General features: G+C 34.3%; 1 protein-coding gene across 8 annotated transcripts in view; it reads right to left on the reverse strand.

Annotated features, from left to right (window-relative positions):
• Positions 1–23158, reverse strand: part of EXOC1 (exocyst complex component 1) — a 69402-nt gene that overhangs the window by 36418 nt on the left and 9826 nt on the right. For 2 of the 8 annotated variants that reach the window (XM_071216510.1, XM_058298175.1), the window contains exons 3-10: positions 19350–19480; positions 15562–15721; positions 12662–12682; positions 11069–11256; positions 7178–7405; positions 6861–6993; positions 5685–5794; positions 4841–4894 (exon numbers count right to left, since the gene is read on the reverse strand). In XM_071216510.1, the coding sequence (XP_071072611.1) occupies positions 4841–4894; positions 5685–5794; positions 6861–6993; positions 7178–7405; positions 11069–11256; positions 12662–12682; positions 15562–15721; positions 19350–19480 (1025 nt within the window). The remainder of the gene's footprint in view (positions 1–4840; positions 4895–5684; positions 5795–6860; positions 6994–7177; positions 7406–11068; positions 11257–12661; positions 12683–15561; positions 15722–19349; positions 19481–23158) is intronic. The other 6 variants (XM_058298216.1, XM_058298186.1, XM_058298194.1 and 3 more) reach the window with 3 other exon arrangements.

The following is a 23158-nucleotide window of genomic DNA, read 5'->3' on the forward strand; positions in this document are numbered from 1 at the left end:
TGAGACTCCAACAATGCATATACTGGTATGCCTGATGGTATCCACAGGTTACTCAGGCTCTGTTCCTTTTTTTCTTCATTGTTTCTTTTTTCTCCTCCTCAGACTGAATCTTTAAGTTCTCTGATTATTTTTTCTGCAATCTGCTGTTGAAGGTCTCTAGGGAATTCTTAAATTCTGTTACCATGGTGTTTAGTGCTGTTTGGTTTCTTAACTTCTATCTCTCTATTCATACTCTCTTTATGCTCAACTACCATTTTCTTGATGTCCTTTAGTTCTTTGCCCATGTTTTCCTTTAGCTCTTTGAGCATATTTAGGACCATTTTAGAAAAATCTTTCTCTAGTATGTCTCAGGTCTGGTACTCCTCATTGATGGTTTCTAATGCTTTAACCTCCTTTGTCTGGGCTATCACTTCCTGTTTCTTCGTATCTTTGTGACTTTTTGTTGATACCTGAACATTTTGATATTTTAAAGTGTTTTCACTGGAATTTAGACTCTGAGACATCTGTTCCTTAAGCTTACATCTACCTAGTATTGTGACAGAGCTTTCTTTAAATGCTAACAAGAAAAAAAGGAGGAGGAAGAGGAGAAAAAGAAAACACTTTTCTCAGTCTTTGCAGATTGACCTATATGAATGCTTTCCTTCAGGGCTTATCCATACAGTCAATTTAGATAATAGCTCCAGGTTAAAGAGCAGGGACTTTCTTGGTTCTTCCTGGGCATGTGTCTTGTCTTGCACATGCATGTGTGGCTCTATATTTCCCTCATTTACATGGTTCTGAATATCCCTCCTTCCCTAGGAAAAAGTTTCCTCACGGTCTCAAGAACAGTACTGTATGTGCTGTAGCCAGCAACCCCTTGTCCCAGGTATTACAACTTGACTGCCCTCCTACAGCATTCTGCAGGACAGTTCTGAGAGCTGCCTTCTACACACAGGGAAAATTCTGGGATGGCAGGTCCCTCATAGCATCACCAGGCAGACCGGGCCAGCCAGACAAGCTTCCAGTACATGCATGAGGGTTACTCTACTCTCTACAGAACCCAGAACAGGGTTTCACACTGAAAGCATTGGCTGATTCCACACCGAGCCAGTAAGGGGGTGAGAGTAGGCCAGTCAGGGCACCAGGAGATCATAACACCTTTAAGTAACCTTTTTCTTGATTCAGTGCTAGACCTATTGCTGCAGTACTTTAACTGTTTTCTAGGACTTTGAGAGAGAAGTTTCTTCCAGTTCTTGATAGTTGTTCAAAGCTTCTGTTGGGAAACAGAGCCCGGAAGCATCTCAATCTGGTACCTTGAATGGTGCAGTATCAACACATAATTTTAAAATAATAATTAGGTGACTACATTTTTTCCCAAATCAATCTAAGACAAATACATTTTGTGAAAATTTAGTGAATTATAACTTTTCATTAGTACATTTGTTATTAGAATTTGTAGTAAAATTTTCTAACATTGTATGCTTTATTTTCACTAAGCACTGCCCCAAGTGCTAAAAATATATAAACACATTAATCCTCATAACCACCTAATGAGGTAAGTATTTTTATTACCTGCTTTATTCAGATAAGACAACGAAGGTGCACAGCAAAGTTAATTAACTTGCCCAAAATTATTGATCTAGAAAGTGAAAGAGTTGGGGTTCCACACCCCAACTCTTACTCCAGCGTACTCACTCTTAACACTGACTTTCTTGAAGGAATGACACATTCATGTTAAATACTGAACATATTTTCAGGATTTGGGAACTCTTTCCTTCTACATTATGACAAGTTATGTTTAGCTTATTTTTAAAGGAAGGAGAAAATCTGAGCAAAGTTCCAACAAACATCATAAAAATGGATCTAGTTAAATAATTATAAGATTTTTTAGCTTTAATCAGAGATTAAGATTTAGAAAAGTATGAAATATCCTTAAGAAAACAATATTTGTGAAATCAATTGAATATTTGTGGCCTATTACACAGGTTTTATTTTACTATATGATGTTTCTGTAAATATATGTTGAAAGAAGAAAAGTTTTCAAACTTAAGCGTACAGAACAAAAAACCACAACTTCAGTTTTTTTCCTGGTATACTTTTAGTTCAGTGCACTTTAGCTCATTTTCATTTTCTCTAAGTTATTAGTATAATCAGTCTCATCATATTGCCAAAGGTAATGAATGGTATATAGAATCATATCACAAGGTCTCTGTAGAACAAAGAAAAAAAGCAGAGCATAGTTATCCTTTCAAAACAAATCTTTAAAATTCAACCAAAAGAGTTTTTAAAAAGACAATTTCTTTTTGCAAATATTTCAACAATTTCGTTAGCCTTAATTTGACGTCTGCTTATTAATATAATATCAGAATCCTAGTTAGTATAACTGGCTTGATTTTCCTAGCTGAATATCTTTCTATGTACAAAAATTTCTAGTAAATGTAAAAACTATAGATAGGAGTCTATAATTTCAATGAAAGCTGAGTATATAATAAGATCTAAAAGATCTAAAAGAATTTAGCCAACTCTTAAAAGTATTACTCATTATATTAGAGTAAGAAGTGACTATTAAATAAAATGCATTTCAAGTTTCGTTAAAATAGAGACATGTGTAAGTATTCATATGAAAGCTGCATCATAGACAGCATGCTCTGGATTAGTGATTTCCAAATGTAAAGATGTTTTTACTGGTTTATGACAGTAAAAGAAAAATAAAACGATGGGAGTGAGTTTCTCATAAATGTATTAATTTTTTTTTAAAGGAGGTATCAGGGATTGAACCCAGAACCTTGTACATGGGAAGCAGGCAATCAACCACTGAGCTACAACTGCTCTCCAAATGTATTAATTTTTAAAGTCTGAAATTATGTTCTGGTTTGTTTAGTGTCAAAATGTCATTTAAAAAAAGAAGATAATGAAAGAAAATGGTCTTTTAAGGTCTTTACTTGGTAAAATAAAAAACTGGGGGAAGTAGATGTGGCTCAACTAGTTGGGATGCCTGTCTACCATACAGGAGGTCCTGGGTTCAGGTCCCAGTGCCGCCTAAAGAAGATGAGCAGATGCCACACTTGCTGCAATGAGCTAGATGCCACACCTGCTGCAATGAGCAGATGCCACAAACCAGCTGACACCGCAGCCCAGGGAGCAGATATGGCTGAGGTTGTTGGGCACCTGCCTCCCATGTGGGAGTTCCTGGGTTCAGTTCCTGGTGCCTCCTGGAGCTGGAGAGCAAACAGTGTGTAGACAGACGAGAGAACCATTGGGGACAAAGGGGGCATAAATTTTTAAAAAAATTAAGTAAATAAATCTTTAAAAGAAAAAAACCTGGTAACTTGGTCAGTCTCCAATTTCATTTCTGTTAACTTTACTGACGTGGATTTAAAAAAGACTGGGAACCAATGCTCTTAAATTACTGTTATTTTGTGAGCAATAGATTATTTCCTCTGGATTCTTCTGTACAGTATTTATGTATTTTATAATATCTATAGATTGGGGAGTAGGTGTAGCTCAGTGGTTGAGCATCTGCTTCCCATGTACAAGGTCTTGAGTTCAATCCCTGGAGCTTCCTTAAAAAAAATCTATAGATTTACTACAATCTGTATTGCATACTGCAAGGTTTCTGTTCAATTCCTATATTATACATAATATCATATCTGATTACTTAAATCTTCAGTATGCTTGCTTTTGATTAAACCTTTTTAGCACTTACAAATAATCCATAGTTCTACAATTAGCAATTTATCATATATATATATCATTGTAGAGCTTTAAGTATGTTAATCTTAATGCCTTAGATGTATCTTGAGGACAGGAAACATTTCTTATTCTACCATATGGACCAGATTGACTACATAAGAGACACACAGTAAAAATTTAGTGATTGACAAAAAGCTGCATCATAATAGGTTAATCAAATTTTCCCAGCTAGTTTGTCCCAAAACCAGGAATATAAATACCCATGTTTCCTGACTTGTTTGCTAAGTGACCTGATGAATTGAATTCAGCAGAGAGCAATTCTCTTTCCTGCATTTGGGGCATCTTCCTCCACCTTCTTCAGCACATCCCAGACTATTGCAATATTACGGTTTTTAACATGCATCACTCACATGTGTTACGTATTAGATTTGCAGAAATTTGAAACATTCATTAAAATAAAGCCATTAGTCTATAAGGCAAAGAAGCAAAATCATAAATAATTGCATATTACAAGAAACAATCAAGGGTGCAGAAAGGACCACTGTTTACTGACTTGGTATTTTTAATACCATCTACAAATGTGGATAACATCACTGTCAACAGTATCATTTAAAAATATTAAGGGACTGCACAGAAATAGATGTTATTGAAACAAGAAAAATTTGAATTAGTATTTCCTATATGACTTCTAATTTACTTTTTTTCTTTATATTTTTTGGGTCAAGTGAAATGTTGAGGAAGTCTTCCCTAATTTCCCCCTCCCACCCTTAGCTCCCAAACTATCACTATCATATCATTCCTGAATATATTTGTCTGTCTCCCTCTCCTAGACTGTGAGCTACTCAAGGACAAGAACTGTCTCTCATTTATTCAAGTCAATGTCTAGTATGCATCTCAATCACCTGGCAAATGTTTATTAAATAAATGAAGAAGGAAATAAGTGAATGAAAGAGTGATGGGAAGAAAGCAAGTTGAATGAGATTAAATTCCTTTCTGGTAAAATAAACTCTTTGCTTACAGGACATTAAAAATTGCTACAAATATGGTTAATGGGTAACGTAAATCAGTAAGTTAAGTTATAATTTATAAAGATACTGCTGATGTTAAGTTTAGCAAACTTTTTGGAAAAAAAAATCAGAGAAGCTTGAGCCAAATTTGATGTACTCACAGGAATCGAAAGAAAGTAGGACCTGTTATAGAGTTGAAGGAGGGCCTGAGTAAACTAATTGGAAATAAAATATAGTAAATACAATTGTTTTAGAATACTGAAAAGTGAAAATAAAACAAGAACCCAAAGTTTCAGATAGTATTTCTTGATGAATAACAGATTCCCCCCAAGTTTTTTTCACCTAGTAACCATAATAAATAAAATAAGAGGTGAAAAACATAAGAAACCTAATATATTACACCCGATATTATAATGTCTTCCATTCAAATCCAAGGTATTCTTAATATTCTTTATATTAGTATTATTGTCACAACCTTAATTATAATATCCCCTTCCATATAAAAATGTAGACAAAGGGTTTACATGAAGATTAAATCAACTGAAAGGTACAGTTGAAATATATTCATTTTTCTCACATGAATATTTTCTGTATAAGTACATAGAGCCTATGAAACCCTTAAGAAGTCCTGGTTCCCATCTAAAAATACTGAGAAATAAAACAAGCCAACCATTAAACTTCTTCATAATCTCCATGTAACAAATGTGGACTTATATCAATACGAATGTCTAAACAGTATATGCAATAAATAAACATAGTTATTTGATTTCTAGAATCAGAGAGTTTGAACTGAAAGGAACTAGATTGTTTGGGGCAGCTGAGGCCCTAAATACATCTATGACAAAATATGCACGTATTTCAAAGTCTTAAAATCAAACAAAGGTGTGAAGGAATACATTGTGATCCCAATTAAACACACTAAAAAGCTGATGAGAATTTAAGGTTTAGGGTAATATACAAATAAGCTAAAGGGACAGGACAGTTTTAATAATAACGTAAAATTACCTGTTGAACAAAGACATTGTTGAGGTGACTGGCCAGTCTCCGGGCAAAATGTTCTCGCAAATCACTGAAACGCTGTTGTTGCTGTTTGACTGCCATAAGCATGTCATGGCCTGAAATCAGAATGATGTCTCTTGACTGACTGAATAGGTAAAAATATATTCTCTGATGTCTGATGCACACATTTATAACAGGACCCATATTTAAGTTTTAAAGAACCCAAAGTTTCACTGGTTTATATATTTGCTTATAAAAGAAAGGTAAGCAGAAGAAAAAATAATCTAGTCTGGTGTCAGTTCCCAAAGTGTGGTCCTGCATTAGCATCACCTGGAAATAGTTAAAAATGTGGATTCCAGGTTTGTAGTCCAGAAACTGAATCTGGGAGTGGAATCTGTCAATCTGTGTTTGAACAAGCTCTTCCATGCTTCTGATGCACAGTCAAGTTTTGGAACCATTGGCCCAGCAAAAACCTTACACTGTCTGGTCTAAACCAAAAGTTACTTAAAAAAGTACTTTGCACTAGATTCTATAGACTGTAAAAGAAAAATCATGGATTTAACCAGAGTTAATTACAGTCAGTTAGAAAAAAAATAAAAAGGGTTCTCAGCACCAAAAGGAATATGTTTGAAACATGTTGTGTAGATAATAAAGGAATCCTAAACCACTTCCCCATGTATTTCTTGTCACAGATGTCAAAAATCTTTGTATTGCCAGAGGAGAGAACTTGGTCATTTTGATCCTGCCATGTGACAGAAAGAAGAAGGCGCAAACAGCTAAAGCCCAGGGGAGAGATGGATCATTTGCCTGATACTTACAGCTAACCTTGGGAAGAGAGTTGAGACTGATTGGAAGACCCAGAAAGAAACAAGCCCTATGCGAGGAGACAGAGGAAGCCCTGAGGGACAAGCCCTACGCCAGCCTGCAGCTCAGAGAGAGGAAGCCCAGAGGGAAGGCTGAACCCTCGCAGAGATCAACGACCATCTTGCCTCAACGCCAGGTAACTGAGTGGTGAGAAAGCAATCTTGAATTGGATCTTTAGGGATTTGTAACTCTAAGCTTTTTTCCCAAATAAATAGATAAATAAACAAGAGCAAATAAACAAAAGCCAAAAAACTTTGTATCAAGTCATAGACTTAGACTCAGGTTCTTGGTAGATTTCATTATGTCCAGTGAATTTACCTGGCCGGAGAGCAATATTCATACACTGCAGGAGGGCATCGGCAGCATTGGTGCAGGCTTCAATGCCTCGGGAAGATGCAAGGTCTCCTTCCTGAAGGGCCTTTATGTGACCTTTGGCCAAGTCCATGTGGTTCTGGAAGATTTGCACATGTAATTTTGGACAATTTGTAAGTGAGATGCTATTCAATCCTATTGCCAGATCTTTGGAATTATTTTAAATCCTGATCTTATAAGGAAATGAGAAAATGTTTATAAAAGGGCTTTACATATTATCACTATTTGTTTGTTTGTTTGTTGGTAGTTTATAATTAACTTACCACAAGAAACTCTATCTCAGATAGGAGTTTTACATTATTAGTGTTACTAAGATGAATTAGGTGGTTGCTTTCAGAGATCTGGTCCATTTGTTCTTTTACACTTTGAAGCATTTCCTCATAACTGCTCAGTTTCAATTCAATCTGATCAACCTCCTTTAGAGCTTCATCCAGTAACTTCATCAGGATGTTCACTTGCTTTTCAGAGGCCATGATTGACTGGATATTAGCCTATAAATTTAAAAACAAAATAATACTTCAGTAAATGTGTAAAAGAATTATAAAGATAAAATGTTGTTAAACCTCTTTAAAGCAGAATAATAAAGATTTATATCACCTATATTCTGTAAATAACTTTTTTGTAACCTAAAGCTTCTTCGAAGACAAAATGAAAAAAATAAGACTTTGGGTGAATATATGGAAGAAAATGTCACTGTACATACAAGACAACAGATCTTACAGTGATGAAAGACAATGTCAAAATTTTTTAAATTTTATATTTTTTTATTTCAAACTTAAAAAAATTTAATTTTGCATTTTACTTGTTATTTTTAAAACTATCATTATTATATCATTTTCCTATTAATTATATTTGGTTATTTTCTTGGCTTCAATTTTGAAGAAGTTTTGGACCAGAGAAGGGTTGCTACTATGGCCGGGGAGGATCATTGGTGTGGGGTGTCAGAGATAGGGGGTACATGGGAGGCAGTTCACCTGGGGCATACCTATTAGGCATATGAATGTGTTCAAATGTTCATGTCACAGTGGGTGGAGTTTCACACAATAACCAAAAGAATTTTGAATTCCCATCCTGGAGAACTCTGCTGCAATCTCTATTAGGAAAACAAGGATCCCAAGTACAAGGCAGTGACCAGTGAAGGAGGATGGACCATTAATGGGCCTTTAATAATGATAACTGTACCTTTACTTTTGAATAATGATGACATGAACCTTTACTTTTGAAACTGAAACTTAGCCTAGTTGTATAGGGTTCCTAAGAGTTACCTCCTGAGGGACTCCTTGTTGCTTAAATGCGGCCTCTCTCTAAGTCAAGCTCAGCATATAAATGCATTACCTTCCCCCTGGCATTGGACATGACTCCCGGAGATAAGCCTCCCTGGTACCAAGGGATTACACCAAGCACCAACTAGCAATGCACCTGGAAAAAGACCTTGACAAAAACAGGGATAGGGTAAAGACAAATGAGTTTATGTGGCTAAGAGACTTCAAAGTGAGTCGGGAGTTCATTCCAGAAGTTATGCTTACACATGTCTCAGCAGGATCTCATTGACAACCAAAGTAAAAATTGCCTAATATAGCAGGGCTCCTGAGGGCTCTGGAGACATCCAGACACTATAGGCAGGGCAGACAGTTTAGAAGTTTGGCACCCAGCCAGGGGGCCCCATTTTAGAATTTATGTTTCCCAGTGTGACTGAATTGGATTCAGCTATGATTTACCTAAACATGGCTCTTCTACCCCTTCTTTTTGGACCTATAGTTAGTACTAGAGTTGATAGGTATATGTCCAAGAGTCTTACTCTTTGGGCTGTCCATGTACCAGTTGGGCCCTGAGTCTCAACAGATTTGCAACACTTACTCTCCAGTTCATTGGACTCACCGAGGACAACTAACAAGGAGATGATGATGGACAATGACCATCTCAAGAAACAGGGAGTCTCCAACTGCAAGCAAGATAGTCCCATCTGCCCCATGGGATCTAAGTTCCTTCTCAATTAGAGGCAGAGGGGCATCACCATCCTAGAATCCTCAGGATTGGGGAATGAACAATGGACTAGAGTAGAGTTACTGGTATTCTACTATAGATTTATTGTGATTCTAGCAATGGAAGAACTGATATAGAGGCAGTGGCCATTGGAGTTTCTGAGGGAAGGGAGAAGGGAAAATAGCTATCATTTGGGAGCATTTTTGGGACTTGGGAATTGTCCTGAATGACATTGCAAGGACAGATACAGGCCATTGTACATCTGTAATTACTTACAAAAATGTGCGGGACAGAGTGTACACTACAATGTAAACTGTAATCCCTTTGTGGCAACGCTCCAAAATGTGTTCATCAATTGTAACAAATGTACCATACTAACAGAGGATGTTGTTAATGTGGGAAAATATGGGAGGGTTAGGGAGCAGGGCATATGGGAATTCCCTATATTTTTAATGTAACTTTTATGAAATCTAAGTATGTATTTTTTAAAAATAAAAAAGTATATAAAAATTGATATACACCTACTTTATCACTTTATATTTATGTTGTAATATTTATACGGTGTTTCCTAAGGGTAGCTACAGCAAGGTCAGGCACCATGTCTCAGCATTTATAATTTCCACAGGCTGTTCAAGTAGGGTTCTTCCCCATAGTTTATCATTGCTAATGATATATTCTCATTTCTGTAAAGTGAGGAGCATTAGACAATAGCATCTCTAACATTTTTTCCAATTCCAGCAGCTATGGAAATTTTTTACTTGTTAGTATTTATGTAAATCACTAAATAAAAGCATGATGACATCTGAATATCTTAGTTAAGAGTGTAACAGTGATATACCAGTCTTTGAAGGATACATGGAACTTATAGGATATGCAAGAGCACATAGCAAACAAAAGATTATTCTATCATCATTTGCAACTACTACATCTTTTTTTCTAAGCAAGCAGTGACAAACCACCATCCCTTTCCACTGTTCTCTAAATGATTTTGAAATCCCTGAAATATGGAAGCTACCAAATTCAAAATTAAACTGCAGAGTAATCTGATACCTTGGAATTTATATGAAATATTAATTAGAAAATAAAAATCACTAAGCCACAAGAAGAAGGCAAGTAACATGGTATTGGACAAGGAATTAAAAGAACATCATTGTACAGTTGACACTGTGATGTCACACATTTTATGTATTATGCACAATAACTGAACTGCAAGTGTAAATCAAAAGTAAGAGTCAACAGGGCTTAGTCCTGCTGACATATCTTAGGTAGCAGAGCTGGGGCACGAACTTGCCCAAGACGATTTCCACTTCAACATCTTTAAGTCTCTTTTTGGTTTTCTTCCAGTGAGTTCTGTAAACGTGTAGGCTTAGACAATTCATGTAATTTCTCTGGGCCTAAGTTAGACTCCAACTTCTGTACCTTTCAGGTATAAATGCCAAAATTCTGTAATTCTTTAAATGTTTACATTTAAATTTAAATTCTGTAAATTCTTTAAAATGTTCTTTGTTCTCTGAGAGTTTTCCTTAAATGCTCATTATGTGTTTTTTTAAAAGAAAATCCAATACTCTTATTTTAGATTATTGCTATTTAAGTGGTCCTACTTTTAGCCCTTACTTTCTAACAAAGTGAATTTAGATTCGAGACTTGAAAACTGTGCATACAAATTAAAAGATCTATTCCAAATATGTTAGTGGAAAAGTCAACCATTTTTTTTTCCTGGTTCTCCTGTTTCCATCACGCTTATTCTGTTCCCTTTCGGTAAATAATTCACTTCTATCAGCTTAACTTCTTTCTAATTCATATCTATTTTTTTTCCAAACCAGAAAAATGTCATTCTTTTTCATGGAACTGTTTTGAAGTATTTCAGAGGCTGGGGGTATCAACCTTTAAATTGGTTTCTGGTTGGCACCTTTTTACATCCATCACTTCATATTAAGAACCTCCAAAAATCCAGAACCTCTGCCAACTGTCTACATTGATCTGACTAAAAGGGATGATTCTGTCTTTTGAAGAACAATGAAAGATGGATAACAGTTAGTAAGCAGCTTAGACATAAAGACAGCCCTACTCATACTATGAAGGCTTAAGTGCTGAGGCAGTAAACTATGGATATCACCATCCTACTCAATCTATTACGTATTGTTCATTCATAGATTATAAGAAAGTCTTACCCCATCTAACACCTGCAGCTCTCTGGACAACTTTTCAGCAAAGGCCTCAGCATTGGAGATTGCATATTCACAGCCTTCCATCATTATTTCAATATCTTGTTCTTCTCTCGCATTTAACTCTTGGTATTCATCCACTGCTTCTTCATCACCTCCTGCTACACTCTGATTTTCTCCACTTGGAACAGATTCTTAAAGAGGATAAAGGTAAATGACTCAAAATAAAATAGTCAATAGAAAGGAATGACTAATAATATTATGGTATGGTTACTCATAGCTAATTAAGATCAGCTATAAGCAAAGGTCACATTTAGTGGCTGAAAATAGGAAATGATTCAAAATATATGAAAAACTTTATTTCTAAAAAGAACTGTATATGTTAATGAAATAAAGCACTAAAAAATTATAACAAAGAGCATGCAGTCAAACTCACTGATTTGTAAGTGTTAAAACAGGCTTTAGTCACAATTTCCCAAAGCACAACTAGACCAGAAAACAAAAACAAATAAGACACATGAAAATACACCTAACCTTTTTCTCTACCTGAGGTGACTGTTGCTTTTTAAAGGAAACAATGATTATGAACTCAGGAAACATGAAAACACTTTACTTTCCTTTTTTATCCAGGTAACATTTTCCTCTTTGTTTTTTGTTTCTTTTTATTTTTGCTATGTTTTTTTCCACTTGAAACAAAAAATGTAGCTACAATTCACAACTTTTGGGGGGTCAATGGCTACATTAACTTAATTTTCTCTTTATTTTGAAAATATTCACATTCATTGATAAAATTTTTCAATATCGGTTACAAAGGCTTTCTCAATAACTCTACAGAAAGAAGAGCAACTACCATGACAACATGGGTGTTTGAGATTAAAAAAGTATAAACGGTCTTCATGCTTCATAACAAAAGACCAAGAAGCAAAAATCTGAGGTGCTTTCTGGATAAATGATTTTGTTCAATGTTTTGCGAATATATTTAATATAGGGGCATTTTGTAAAAAGCTAAGTATTCAACTTGAGGCTAGAAGTGAAATGAAATAAATAATTTTTAACCCCTAAAATATTATTTTAATCACTCTAAATTAAGTTAATGATTTTCACAGACTTTCACAGTTGCTTTAAATCAAAAGTTCTGGATGCTTTTGGTATTTTAGAACTCCCCAGGAAAAAAAGAAGGGACTAAAACTTATGCTACAGGCAATGATAGATTACAATACACAAATATGAGTTCTTTAAAAGAGAGGTATTCTCAAGCTCCTTGTCATTTTTCACTGTGAAAATAAGTGTTAAACTGTCATGTCGCTTATTAGCCCCTAGGGGGCAGGGACAATCCAAAGCATTCTGTATAGCTCCTTACAAAAGGATATATTTAAAATAAATATTTTAAATGATCATAATAACTATCAGAAGTATTTTCTCTCACAAAGCAATTCTTTGGAAGCCAATAATAACGAACACTATTATTAATTTTACTACACTATGGATTTTGTAATAAACTTGTCCCTTTACCCAATTTCATAAGGTATGCAACCAACAGCACATAACAATGGCAATAAAAATATACAGAATAGAATAAGAAGAAAAGGTGTTACGCACCTTCTGTAACTTTAGGCAGTTCTGGAGAGTAAAAAGGTATGAAAAAAGCAGAGGAAAGTAAGCAAAGAATATTAGCTGGGTATACAGGTTCAAAATTTTTTAATACTACCCGTGTATCATTCGAACTTCATGTTAAACTAAGGTTTAAAAGACAACATTGGGGGAAAAAAAAGACAACATTGAAATCAACTACAAAGGGGAAAGATCCATATGAAGCTAAATTTCCAGGGTTCATATTTCTTACTCATTTTCAGATAGAGACTAAAAACAATATATTTATTTTACTATTTTCTCTAAATCTTTTTGGAAACAGTACTGGCTCATCCTTGGAAGAGAAAACTGAAAAACAGATCATTTCCTGGGGATTATTTTTAGGTCAGCTGTGACTCATGCATTTAGTCTAGTTATTTTCACTCAAGGCCCCAAAACTTTACCCATACACTCCTTCACAATGGATTAGTCACAAAGCACTGTTAGAGAGGACAAGATTGAGGCAATTTAAAAAGCACATTAGGTATCAGTTCAGGCTAACTTTAGGTTCTAAGTTAAAGATTTCTTTTTTTAACCTGGCTGCAAGGAAAAGAATGAAAAGGAAAAGGCCAAACAAAAACTTAACTTCCACTGCTAACACATTTCTCTTTTAAAAACCTTATTCTTCAGAGAAGCCCCTATTATTTTGTATGAACATCCAATTACCACCAATAAAAACGACCAAAGTTGCCACTGCTAGTATTTACAATAAGAATAGTCTTACTTACTTGGATGATTAATAAGCTTTTAAAGGGAGGTGGTGATAATTTCTTTTCTTTTTTTTTTAAACATTATCCAAAGCTTATTAGATATACATATTTTTAAAAAGTGGGAATTAGTGACCTGATTTCAAGCCCATTAAAACAAGTTTGTAGGCATTAATAAAGCTATTCCCTGAACTCCACTAAACTAAGCAACGGTTATTGATTAATAGAAAGTAATTTTCAAAGTGTGATCCTTAAGGATCTTCTTGGTACTCTTAAAATTGATGTCAATTAGGGTTAGTGTTTGTAATCATGACAATGTCTACACTTTTGTTTTAGGCCTTGAAAAATGAAATGATTTTTTAAAATTCTGAATTGCCAATATTCAACCATTTTGGCTGAAAATCTCATTGATTTGGTAATGTTTCTTAATGAGGTGATTCCAGGTAAAGAATGCAATTTCCAATATTGTTAAATAATGAAACATATTTGTTTAAAATACATCTTCAGGAGACAAATAATATCTGAAATTACACAATATCTGAAAATAGAACAGTAAGCTTGTAAACCATTTACTCATTATAATGTTCAACCCTGAAATGGTATTATAATAAAAAGCTACTCAAAGCAAATTAAACCTCTAACCAAGGCATGAAAAATTACCATCAATTTCTTGGAAGTCATTCTCTCAAAACACTCAACTGCCAAAACACTGTGAACTATGTTGGTGAGATGGCAACTCTGGGGACTATAACGAAAAGGTCAGCCCCACTGGAAATCACAGGACCTGATGTGGCTTTTTTTTCCAGTTCCAACCATCAAGCCTAAAACCAGTAACAGACTCACTACTTGGTAAGTGTTATAAAAGAATTCTGCATTCAAGGAGAGAAAGATCGATGGCCAACCAGAAAAGAAAACAGTAAAACAAAATTGAGAAGGGACAGAGGCAAGTGACTAAATAAAGGAATAGCTTGAACCATCTGAAACTGCCATTTTTGTAGGCAAAATGGTTGAATATTGGCAATTTCAGATGGTTCAACATTATAAAAACCTTTTAATTTTTAAATTCTAATATATAGCTTAGGGCAAAGCTAAGTTCTTTCTAATACATAATTTAGAACAAACCTAAGTTTTCTTTCTCAATAAAAAGAGAAGCAACAACTTTTATAAGCTCTATTCACGGTATACTGGCTCTTATTTAAACTGCTTTTTTGAGATAAAGAATAAACCACTAATTTGGATCCATAAGGCATATAGAAACAATTGTCTTACAATGTTTATGTTTTTATGCAAGAAATTTTGGAAGAATAAATCTCATTATATATTTTCAGTAATTAACAGTAGTTTTTGCCTTGCAACACAAGTAATCCCTAGAGAGCAACATTCCCAAAGATAAAATGATAAAAAATACTTCAGTTAACTTCATGTTTAAAGATTTTATCCTGATAATAACAGCTAATATATTTATTCTCATCACTTTCACATATCAATAATTTAATTCTTACAACAATCTTATGAGGTAGTATATATATTATTATCTCTATATCTGAGATAAGGGAAACTGACATAGAAACTGATATAAGTAACCTATCCAACATGACAAAGATAGGAAATTATAAAAACAGGACTTGAACCCAGGCAACATGACCCCAGAGTTGTATTCTTAACCACTATATCTACACTCTGCACAAAAATATAGCTACAAGGATATTCATCCCAGATTATTTAAAATAAGCAAAAACTGAAATATTAAAAATAAGTGATGTTTGATAAATTATGGTATATCTATATATATAATTCTACAGTGCCATTAAAAATAATGTTGGGGTATTTAATAACATGAAAAATGTTCATCATATATTATATGAAAAAGTAAATTAGGAAACAATGTAAATTTCTTTATTTAATGTATTTGAAAATGCATAGAAAGAATACTAGAAGAATAACAAAACATTAATACTGGTTATTCCTGGGGGGGCAGTTTATATCTAAATTTAACTTAATAAATCAATTTTCTATAATGAACAAATATCACTGTAATAAGAAACATCATTTTAAAATTCCAATACAATATAAGGTAACACAGTGTTCTAATTAATGTAAATAATGTCAAATTAGATAGTCACTTAAATATACATTTGATTTTACACAAATATTTAATTTTACCTTCCAAAAGCTGTGAGCTAACATTGACAAAATCAATTTTCTTCCGGAGATACCGCTGATTTAATTTCCAAATGCACGAAATAAATGTGTTCTTTTCAGCGGTGCTGCTGGCAACCCATTTATAAATTTTTTCAAAATGTAAATCAAATTCAGGATTTTCCTGGAATAAAATATGCGAGAAGTTATTTATAATCATATCCTTGTACACTATTAATGTAAAATCTGCATGTCAATAAATCAAAAAGAAATTGAAGCTATTCTTTAAAAAAAAAAAATCACCATTAAAAGTCTGCAGGTGACTTTAATAGAATGGTTCAGAGAATTAAATTTATAGGAAAAACTGTTAACCACCCAAAGGAAGGTGGATGAATGACAACATACTGATTTGGTATTTCCTTCTTATACCGCTAAGGTCTTAGAGTAAGAAAATAGAGGCGGTGGACTTGTCCCAGTGGTTAGGATGTCTGTCTACCACATGGGAGGGCTGCGGTTCAAATCCTGGGCCTCCTTGACCTGTGCGGAGCTGGCCCATGTGCAGTGCTGATGCGTGCAAGGAGTGCTGTGCCACGCAGGGGTGTGCCCCGCATAGGGGAGCTCCACGGGCAAGGAGTGCGCCCTGTAAGGAGAGCCACCCAGCGCGAAAGAAAGTGCAGCCTGCCCAGGAATGGTGCTGCACATATGGAGAGCTGACATAACAAGATGACGCAACAAAAAAAGAAACACAGATTCCCGTGCCGCTGACAACAACAGACGCGGACAAAGAAGATGCAGCAAATAGACACAGAGAACAGACAACTGGGGTGGGGGTGAAGGGGAGAGAAATAAATAAATAAATAAATCTTCTAAAAAAAAGAAAAAAAAAAGAAAATAGAAAGTCTACTTAGTTTACTTAACAGCTTTATGTTTTAGCTTCCTCGTTTGTAAGATGAAGATGATCTCTAGTTTTGACTTGCACCTAAATTTTCTAACTAAACTGCCTTATGATTTTTAGAGTTACATTGTTATTGTTGTTGTATTATACTGTGACCTGACACTAACTCCTTGAAAAGGAATATCTTCTATTTATAACATGAGGAAAAAAAACTTCCATTTCATTGTGGTTTTCAAGAACAAATAAAGTGAAAAGCAGGGACAACTTCTAATTGTTTTTTATTCTGAAAACATAGAGTGATTAAATGTGTTTCAAAAGGCAAATATTCAGGTGGGCCTTAAAATTCTTTCGAGTAACAGACAAGACCGAGGGAATTACACTACGCTCTCTAAAAGTTTGTTAAGCTACATTTCAGCAATAATTCCATGTTAGGCTAATATTTCTTTGTTGATTGTAGAACTATGTGAGGACTAAATAAAAAATGAAAACATAAATATATACTTTTCTTTACATTCAAGCAATTAAAAATAGGTCATGTTTCATTATTTAAAAAAATATTTTACACAATATATTTAGTTCATACTAAAGCATCATACAGTATTTGTCCTTTTGAGTCTGGCTTGCTTTGCTCAACATAATGTCCTCCAGGTTCATCCATGTTGTCATATGCTTCATGACTTCATTTCTCCTTCGGCTGCATAATATTCCATCGTGGGAATAGACCACAGCTTGTTTATCCATTCATCAGTTGATGGACACCTGTTCATTAATTTTTTTTAATGCTCCATAGGGTTGAAGGAGAATAATATATTCAATTCATTTAAAGTATTACTTGGAGGGGAAAAATGTAAACAAACATTTTAGATGGGGAGTTATATCAGATGAGATTGGGCTTGTTCAGGGTGATATGGCCATAGACAAGGGAAGTTACATCAGACTTTTAACATGAAGAGGTGTGATATTTTAGGGAAGAGGACTTGCCCTGTGGTATAGCAATCAAATAACAGTAGCATGGAACTACTTATCAGTTTAGTTTATAGCTTAATGAAGAGATTTGAAGTGTCAAAAAATTTAAATCCTGCATTCACAATGAAAAGATAATTGCATTATTACTTAAAAAAAAAACTAAGCATATTGGCAACCGATATGAAACTTGATGGGAAATGATCTCTTCCCTGGGAATATTTCCCATAATGCCATAAAGAAGCTGAGTGCTCCAGTGGCAACACTCACACAAATCAATGTGTGATACTAAATGGCTAATGTCAGGCTATGTATAAAAATTTTATATTTTATATCCATATATAGAGTACACACACCAAGGTGCCTATATAAAATGAAAAAGAATCCATTAAGCAAGTCAGCAATGAGGCATCAGCTGTGAGAAAGCATTCAAATACGCCATCAGCAATGTTAGTGAATTATGCGAGTCACCTGGGGTTACAGTGGAAAACTATCCGAGAGAGAAAGACTTTAATAAAGGTGCATTTCTGAAACGCCCTTAAAGTACTTTCTCTCCAACAGAAACCTACAAAAAACAAGTCTCCACACTTGACTCCTTGCCATAATAGAAATAATTTACTTTCGAAGTGTTTAAAAAAATTCCATCCTCTTTCCAAAAAAACAAACAAAAACAAAAGCACTTTCAAAACCTGTTTCCACAGACCACATTTCTCTAAAAATTGGGTGTTCCTTAGGGATAAAGCAAAGGTCCAATTTGTGTGTAATACTTAGTTAAAGAATAGAATTCTCTGCATTTGGAAGAAATGTGAATTCTACAGATATGCAGGACTCTGGTAAAACTTGTTTTTTTAAAAAATTTTGTTTTTTTTTCTTCATTTCTTTTTGCATCTGACTCAAATGTCTTATCATTTTTTTTTTTCAGCTTTTAGAACCTCACAGGTTTTCACTAGGGTAAAACCAGATTTTATTAGATTGTACTATAAAGATTGTTTTCTACTTCTTTGTGTCTTTTTAATAAACGTATGAGACTTCAAGAATTAAATCCTAGCACACCTGCAATTACACTAGTACAGCCTGGCTATTACCCTCATCAGCAGCACAAGTGGAGTGTTGCAAACCATACCCTGGAGCTCCGGAGGTGCTAAAGAAGCCCTGAATCTAACCAAAAGAGCTCTACTTGAGATCCTTGAAAAAAGGGTATTGCTGTGAAACGTTTTGTTAGGAATGTAGGTGGCCTTTTAATGTGAATATCACATTAATCAAATTCCTTGGAGTCTGAATGTGGTTTATGTTGGTGTAAGATTTATTTATTTTTTACTTGAGCCACAAATATCAAAGCCAGGGCCTCAGAAAGCCAGCTTGACTGCCTCAGCTAGTGATTTTGCATTAATTCATGAGAAGGAAATAAGTATGAGTCACTTTGGTTATATTATGCATGATTGTGAAGCAGGTTTTACCAAAACGATGAAGATGAAAAATAATTAACTCGTATGACATACCATGGATACACTTTAAAATCCAAAACACTAAACGTATCTAACTTATATACAGATATGTATGGAGACAAAACTACCTTGGCTCTAGTTTATATAACTTGTACATAAGCATAATTGTAGCTTAAAAAAAATTAAAAACAGGTTAGCAGATGTAGTTCAGTGGTTGAGCACCTGCCTCCCACACGGGAAGTCCTGGGCTCAATCCCTTAAAAAATAATAAAATAAAATAAAAACAACCAAATACATATATATATACACACATGCACACTTACTGTTAGCAGCCAGGGTTATAGGGGCCAGAAAGGGGGTATGAAGGGTTGAATAATACACTTCAGATTATTTCTTGGTTAGAGTTTCAGCAGTCACAGGTTTAAATCATCTTAGAATACAAAAGGCTATCTTATAAAACAAAAGACACTTCCTGAACACAGATCAAAGAACTAAAAAATAAAACATACTTTAATAGCGTCTTTGGCATCTACCACAGCCAGGTCTCGAAGAGCCCAAGCAATCTGCCTTTTGTAGAAATCTCCCTTATCAGATTTCTTGACTTTGACCACTTTCACTTGCACAGGGCGTTCAGTTGTTACTGTCGAGTAAATACATACTTTAATTAGAATTACTTATCACACATTCACTCATTCGTTGAATAATATTAAAATAGGAGTAATATTTCATAACAAATGCAAGAACTGAGAAATGCTGAGCTAATGGAGGCACCTAAATCAGATACAGACAGAGGCAAGTTCCTAGAAAAGTAAAGCTTGAGATCAATTTTAAAGGAAGAGTAGGACTAAAGAAAGCTCTAAAAGAAGGACATACGTAAAGCCAGAGAGGCTTGAATGAACATAAGACCATTTCAGGGAATAGCAATAAGGAGTTCAATATGGACAGTACAAGAAACAAAGTAGATGGAAATGAAGTTAACAAAAAAGCATAAAATGGAGTGTAGGTCATAAAAGGGCTTTATCTGAAAGCTGTTGGGGAGCCATTAAAAGATTTTGATTAGGGAAATGATATGCTCTTGTTTCCCATTTCTAGAAATTACTCCGGTAGCAGAATGGAGAATGGACTGAAAGGGTCAAATGAAAGAGAAGACTAGTTGGGTGGCTACTGAAGAAATCTAGGAGAGAAGTCATGGGAGGTTGCACGAATCAGGTAGTGAAAATGAGGACTAGGTGACAGATGAGAGAGAGAGATGAATGAAACAAACAGATGAGAGAGAGAGATGAATGAAGACTACTGGATGGTCAGGAAGGACGCTAGCATGGTAACTTGAAGGTTCTCGTTGGGCAAGTGGACATCGCTATTTACCAAACAGGGATTCCAGAAGGACCATATTTTCTGGAAATAAATTCTATATTTAATCATGATAGACTTAAACTATAATTGTTCATATTATAAAACTACTGCTGCCCTCTACATACAAACCAATGAAAAGGAGATTCTTCCCCTTTGTTGGATGTTATTTAATGAAAACTGAATTTACTACGGAGGGAAAGATATAATAAAGGTGACAGAAATTACGAAAGAGAAAATGAAATTTTAACAGACAGCATCAAAAAAGCCAAAAAACAATAAAAAATAATAATAAAATTGGAAAACCTTTGGCAAGAATGAGCAAGGCTATACAAGATCTCTCAGTATTATTTCTTACAACTGCATGGGAAGCCACAATTGTCTCAAAATAAAAAGTTAACAAGAAGAAAAAGAGAGAGAGAAGGCAAAAACAACACTAAGAATTAAAAAGGGTTCATAACTACAATACTGTTAAAATAAAAAAGATAAGGGCATATTAGAATAACTGAATGCAAAGAAACCTGAACACTTAGATGAAACAGTTGAATACTTTAAAAAATGTAGCTTACTAAAATTGAATCAAGAATAGAAAATATGGCAGGGTATATACCCATTAAAGAAATTGCATCAGTAGCTAAAAATCACCCTTCCCCTCAAAACAAACACCCCAGTCTAAGACAGTTTTACTGGAATCTTTTGCTTTCAAGGAATGAATAATTCAAACCTACACAACTCTTCCAGAGCATAGAAAATGAAAGTACACTCCTTACCTAATTTTATAACTAATTATAAAGTCAGACAAGGAGAGTGTGAAAATAAGAATTACATGCCAATGTAACTAATGAATATGGATGCAAAATCTTAAAACAAATTCTGTACCAGCAAACTTAACCCAAGGGTATATATAAAAGATAACATTATACTTGTTAATTCTAAGATGTACATATGTTAATTTTTTCTTCACATTTTAACATCTCTGGCATCAGGATAAATCTTAATATCAATGCAATCTCACAGCATAATTGGCAGCATTTTTTTCTTTTTTCTGCTGTACAAAAAAATAGTATATCCTATAATCAATGGCACATAATACGTATAATACATCAAGATTGAATTGGGTTTATTTTAGAAAGTCAATTTATCAGTAGAAAAACCAATTATAATTACTCACCACATAACACATTAAGGGAGGAAAATTATGAGCATCTCAATATATGTGGAAAAAGCATTTGATAAAATATAACTTTCATTCATGATTAAAAAATAAACAAAACAAAAAAGTTTAAGAAGTCAGGAAAGAAGGGAACTTCTTTGATATCTTAAAGGATAGCTACAAAAACCCCACAGCAAATATACTTAAGGGTGAAATCATTCCCTATGAAATCAACACTGTATTGGTGGTCCTAACTAGCACAGCAGAGAGAGTAAAAGAAAAAATGGAAGGAAGAAAAAGTCACTACTTGCAAAAAGTCTACAGACAAACTTTAGAATTAATAAGAGGGTTTAGCAAAATTAATAGATACAGAAGGCAATATAAAAAACAACTCTATATTCTAGCAAGAAATGATTTTAAAATGTATTAATGCTATAATAGTTTATTTACGACAGTATCAAAAAGCCTAGGAATAAACAAATACCTAGGAGTAAATCTATCAACACCCATGCCAAGCTTTTAGAGGAAACCATAAACCTTAGTGAAAAGCATTAGAGAAAACCTAAGTAAATGGAGAACTGAACCATGTTCAAGGACAAGACAATGGAATTTCATAAAAATACTGGTTCACTCCAAATTGATCGATAGATTCAAAACAATTCCAATCAAACAATCAAAATCTAAACAAAACCTGTGACTTGACAAGCAGATTCTAAAATTTAGATGAAAGAACAAAGAGGAAAAAAAAAAGGCCAAAATATAATAAGAACATAGTCACACACATCCCTATAATCACAAACACAAAAATCAACTTCAGGTAAATTATAGACGAAGATGTGAAAGACAAAATTATAAAATTTTTAGACGATAATATAGGTGAATATCTTTATTACCTCAGGCTAAGGAAGGATATTTTAAAAGACATGCAAAATGGAGAATCCATAAAGGATTAGGATGAGATACTTGATTATACTAAAATTACAAATTTTTATTAAAAGACACCATAAAAATGGCAAAAGACAAGCCACGGACTGGCATGCACATAACTGACAAAAGATGAGTATCCAGATTACCTAAGAACTTGTACAAATCAGTAAAAGGACAAACAACTCAGTAGAAAAATGAGTAGAAGACTTGAACAGGCAAATTTTATATGTAAGGAAACCAAATGGCTAACAAACTCACGAAAATATTGCTCAATGTCATTATTAATCAGGGAAATGCAAATGACGAAGTTTAATGAAATACCATTTCACACCTACCAGAGATTGGCAACAGTCTCAAAATCAAGAGATCACTAGGATATAAAGAACCTGGAACACACACAATGCCAGTGGGAATGTAAACTAGCACAACTACTTTGGAAAATAATTTGTTATTAGATTGAACATTTACATACCTATGATCCGGCAATTCTATATCTAGGTATCTACACTGGAAAATTCTCGCCTGTAAGTAGCAGCAAACAAGGACAAACATGTTCACAGAAATAATGTCTGTAATAGCAAAAAACTGGAAATAAATTATAGTGTTTTGAAGCTGTATATTCTCCCAAAAAACATGTTCTTAAGTCTAATGTATTTCTGTGGGTGTGGATGCATTTTAAGTAGGACCTTTGGATGAGGATACTTCAGTTAAGGTGTGACCCACCTCCTTCAGGATGGCTCTTAATCCTCTTACCGGAGTCCTTTATAAACAGAATGAATACAGAGAGAAAGAAGAGGAAGCCATGGGAGCAAGAAACTGAAAGCAACAAAACCCAGAAGAAATGGGAGAGACCAGGAGACACTGTCACGTGCCTTGCCATGTGGTGGA

This window comes from Dasypus novemcinctus, chromosome 1 (genome assembly GCF_030445035.2).
Source record: "Dasypus novemcinctus isolate mDasNov1 chromosome 1, mDasNov1.1.hap2, whole genome shotgun sequence".
Taxonomy (NCBI): Eukaryota; Metazoa; Chordata; class Mammalia; order Cingulata; family Dasypodidae; genus Dasypus; species Dasypus novemcinctus.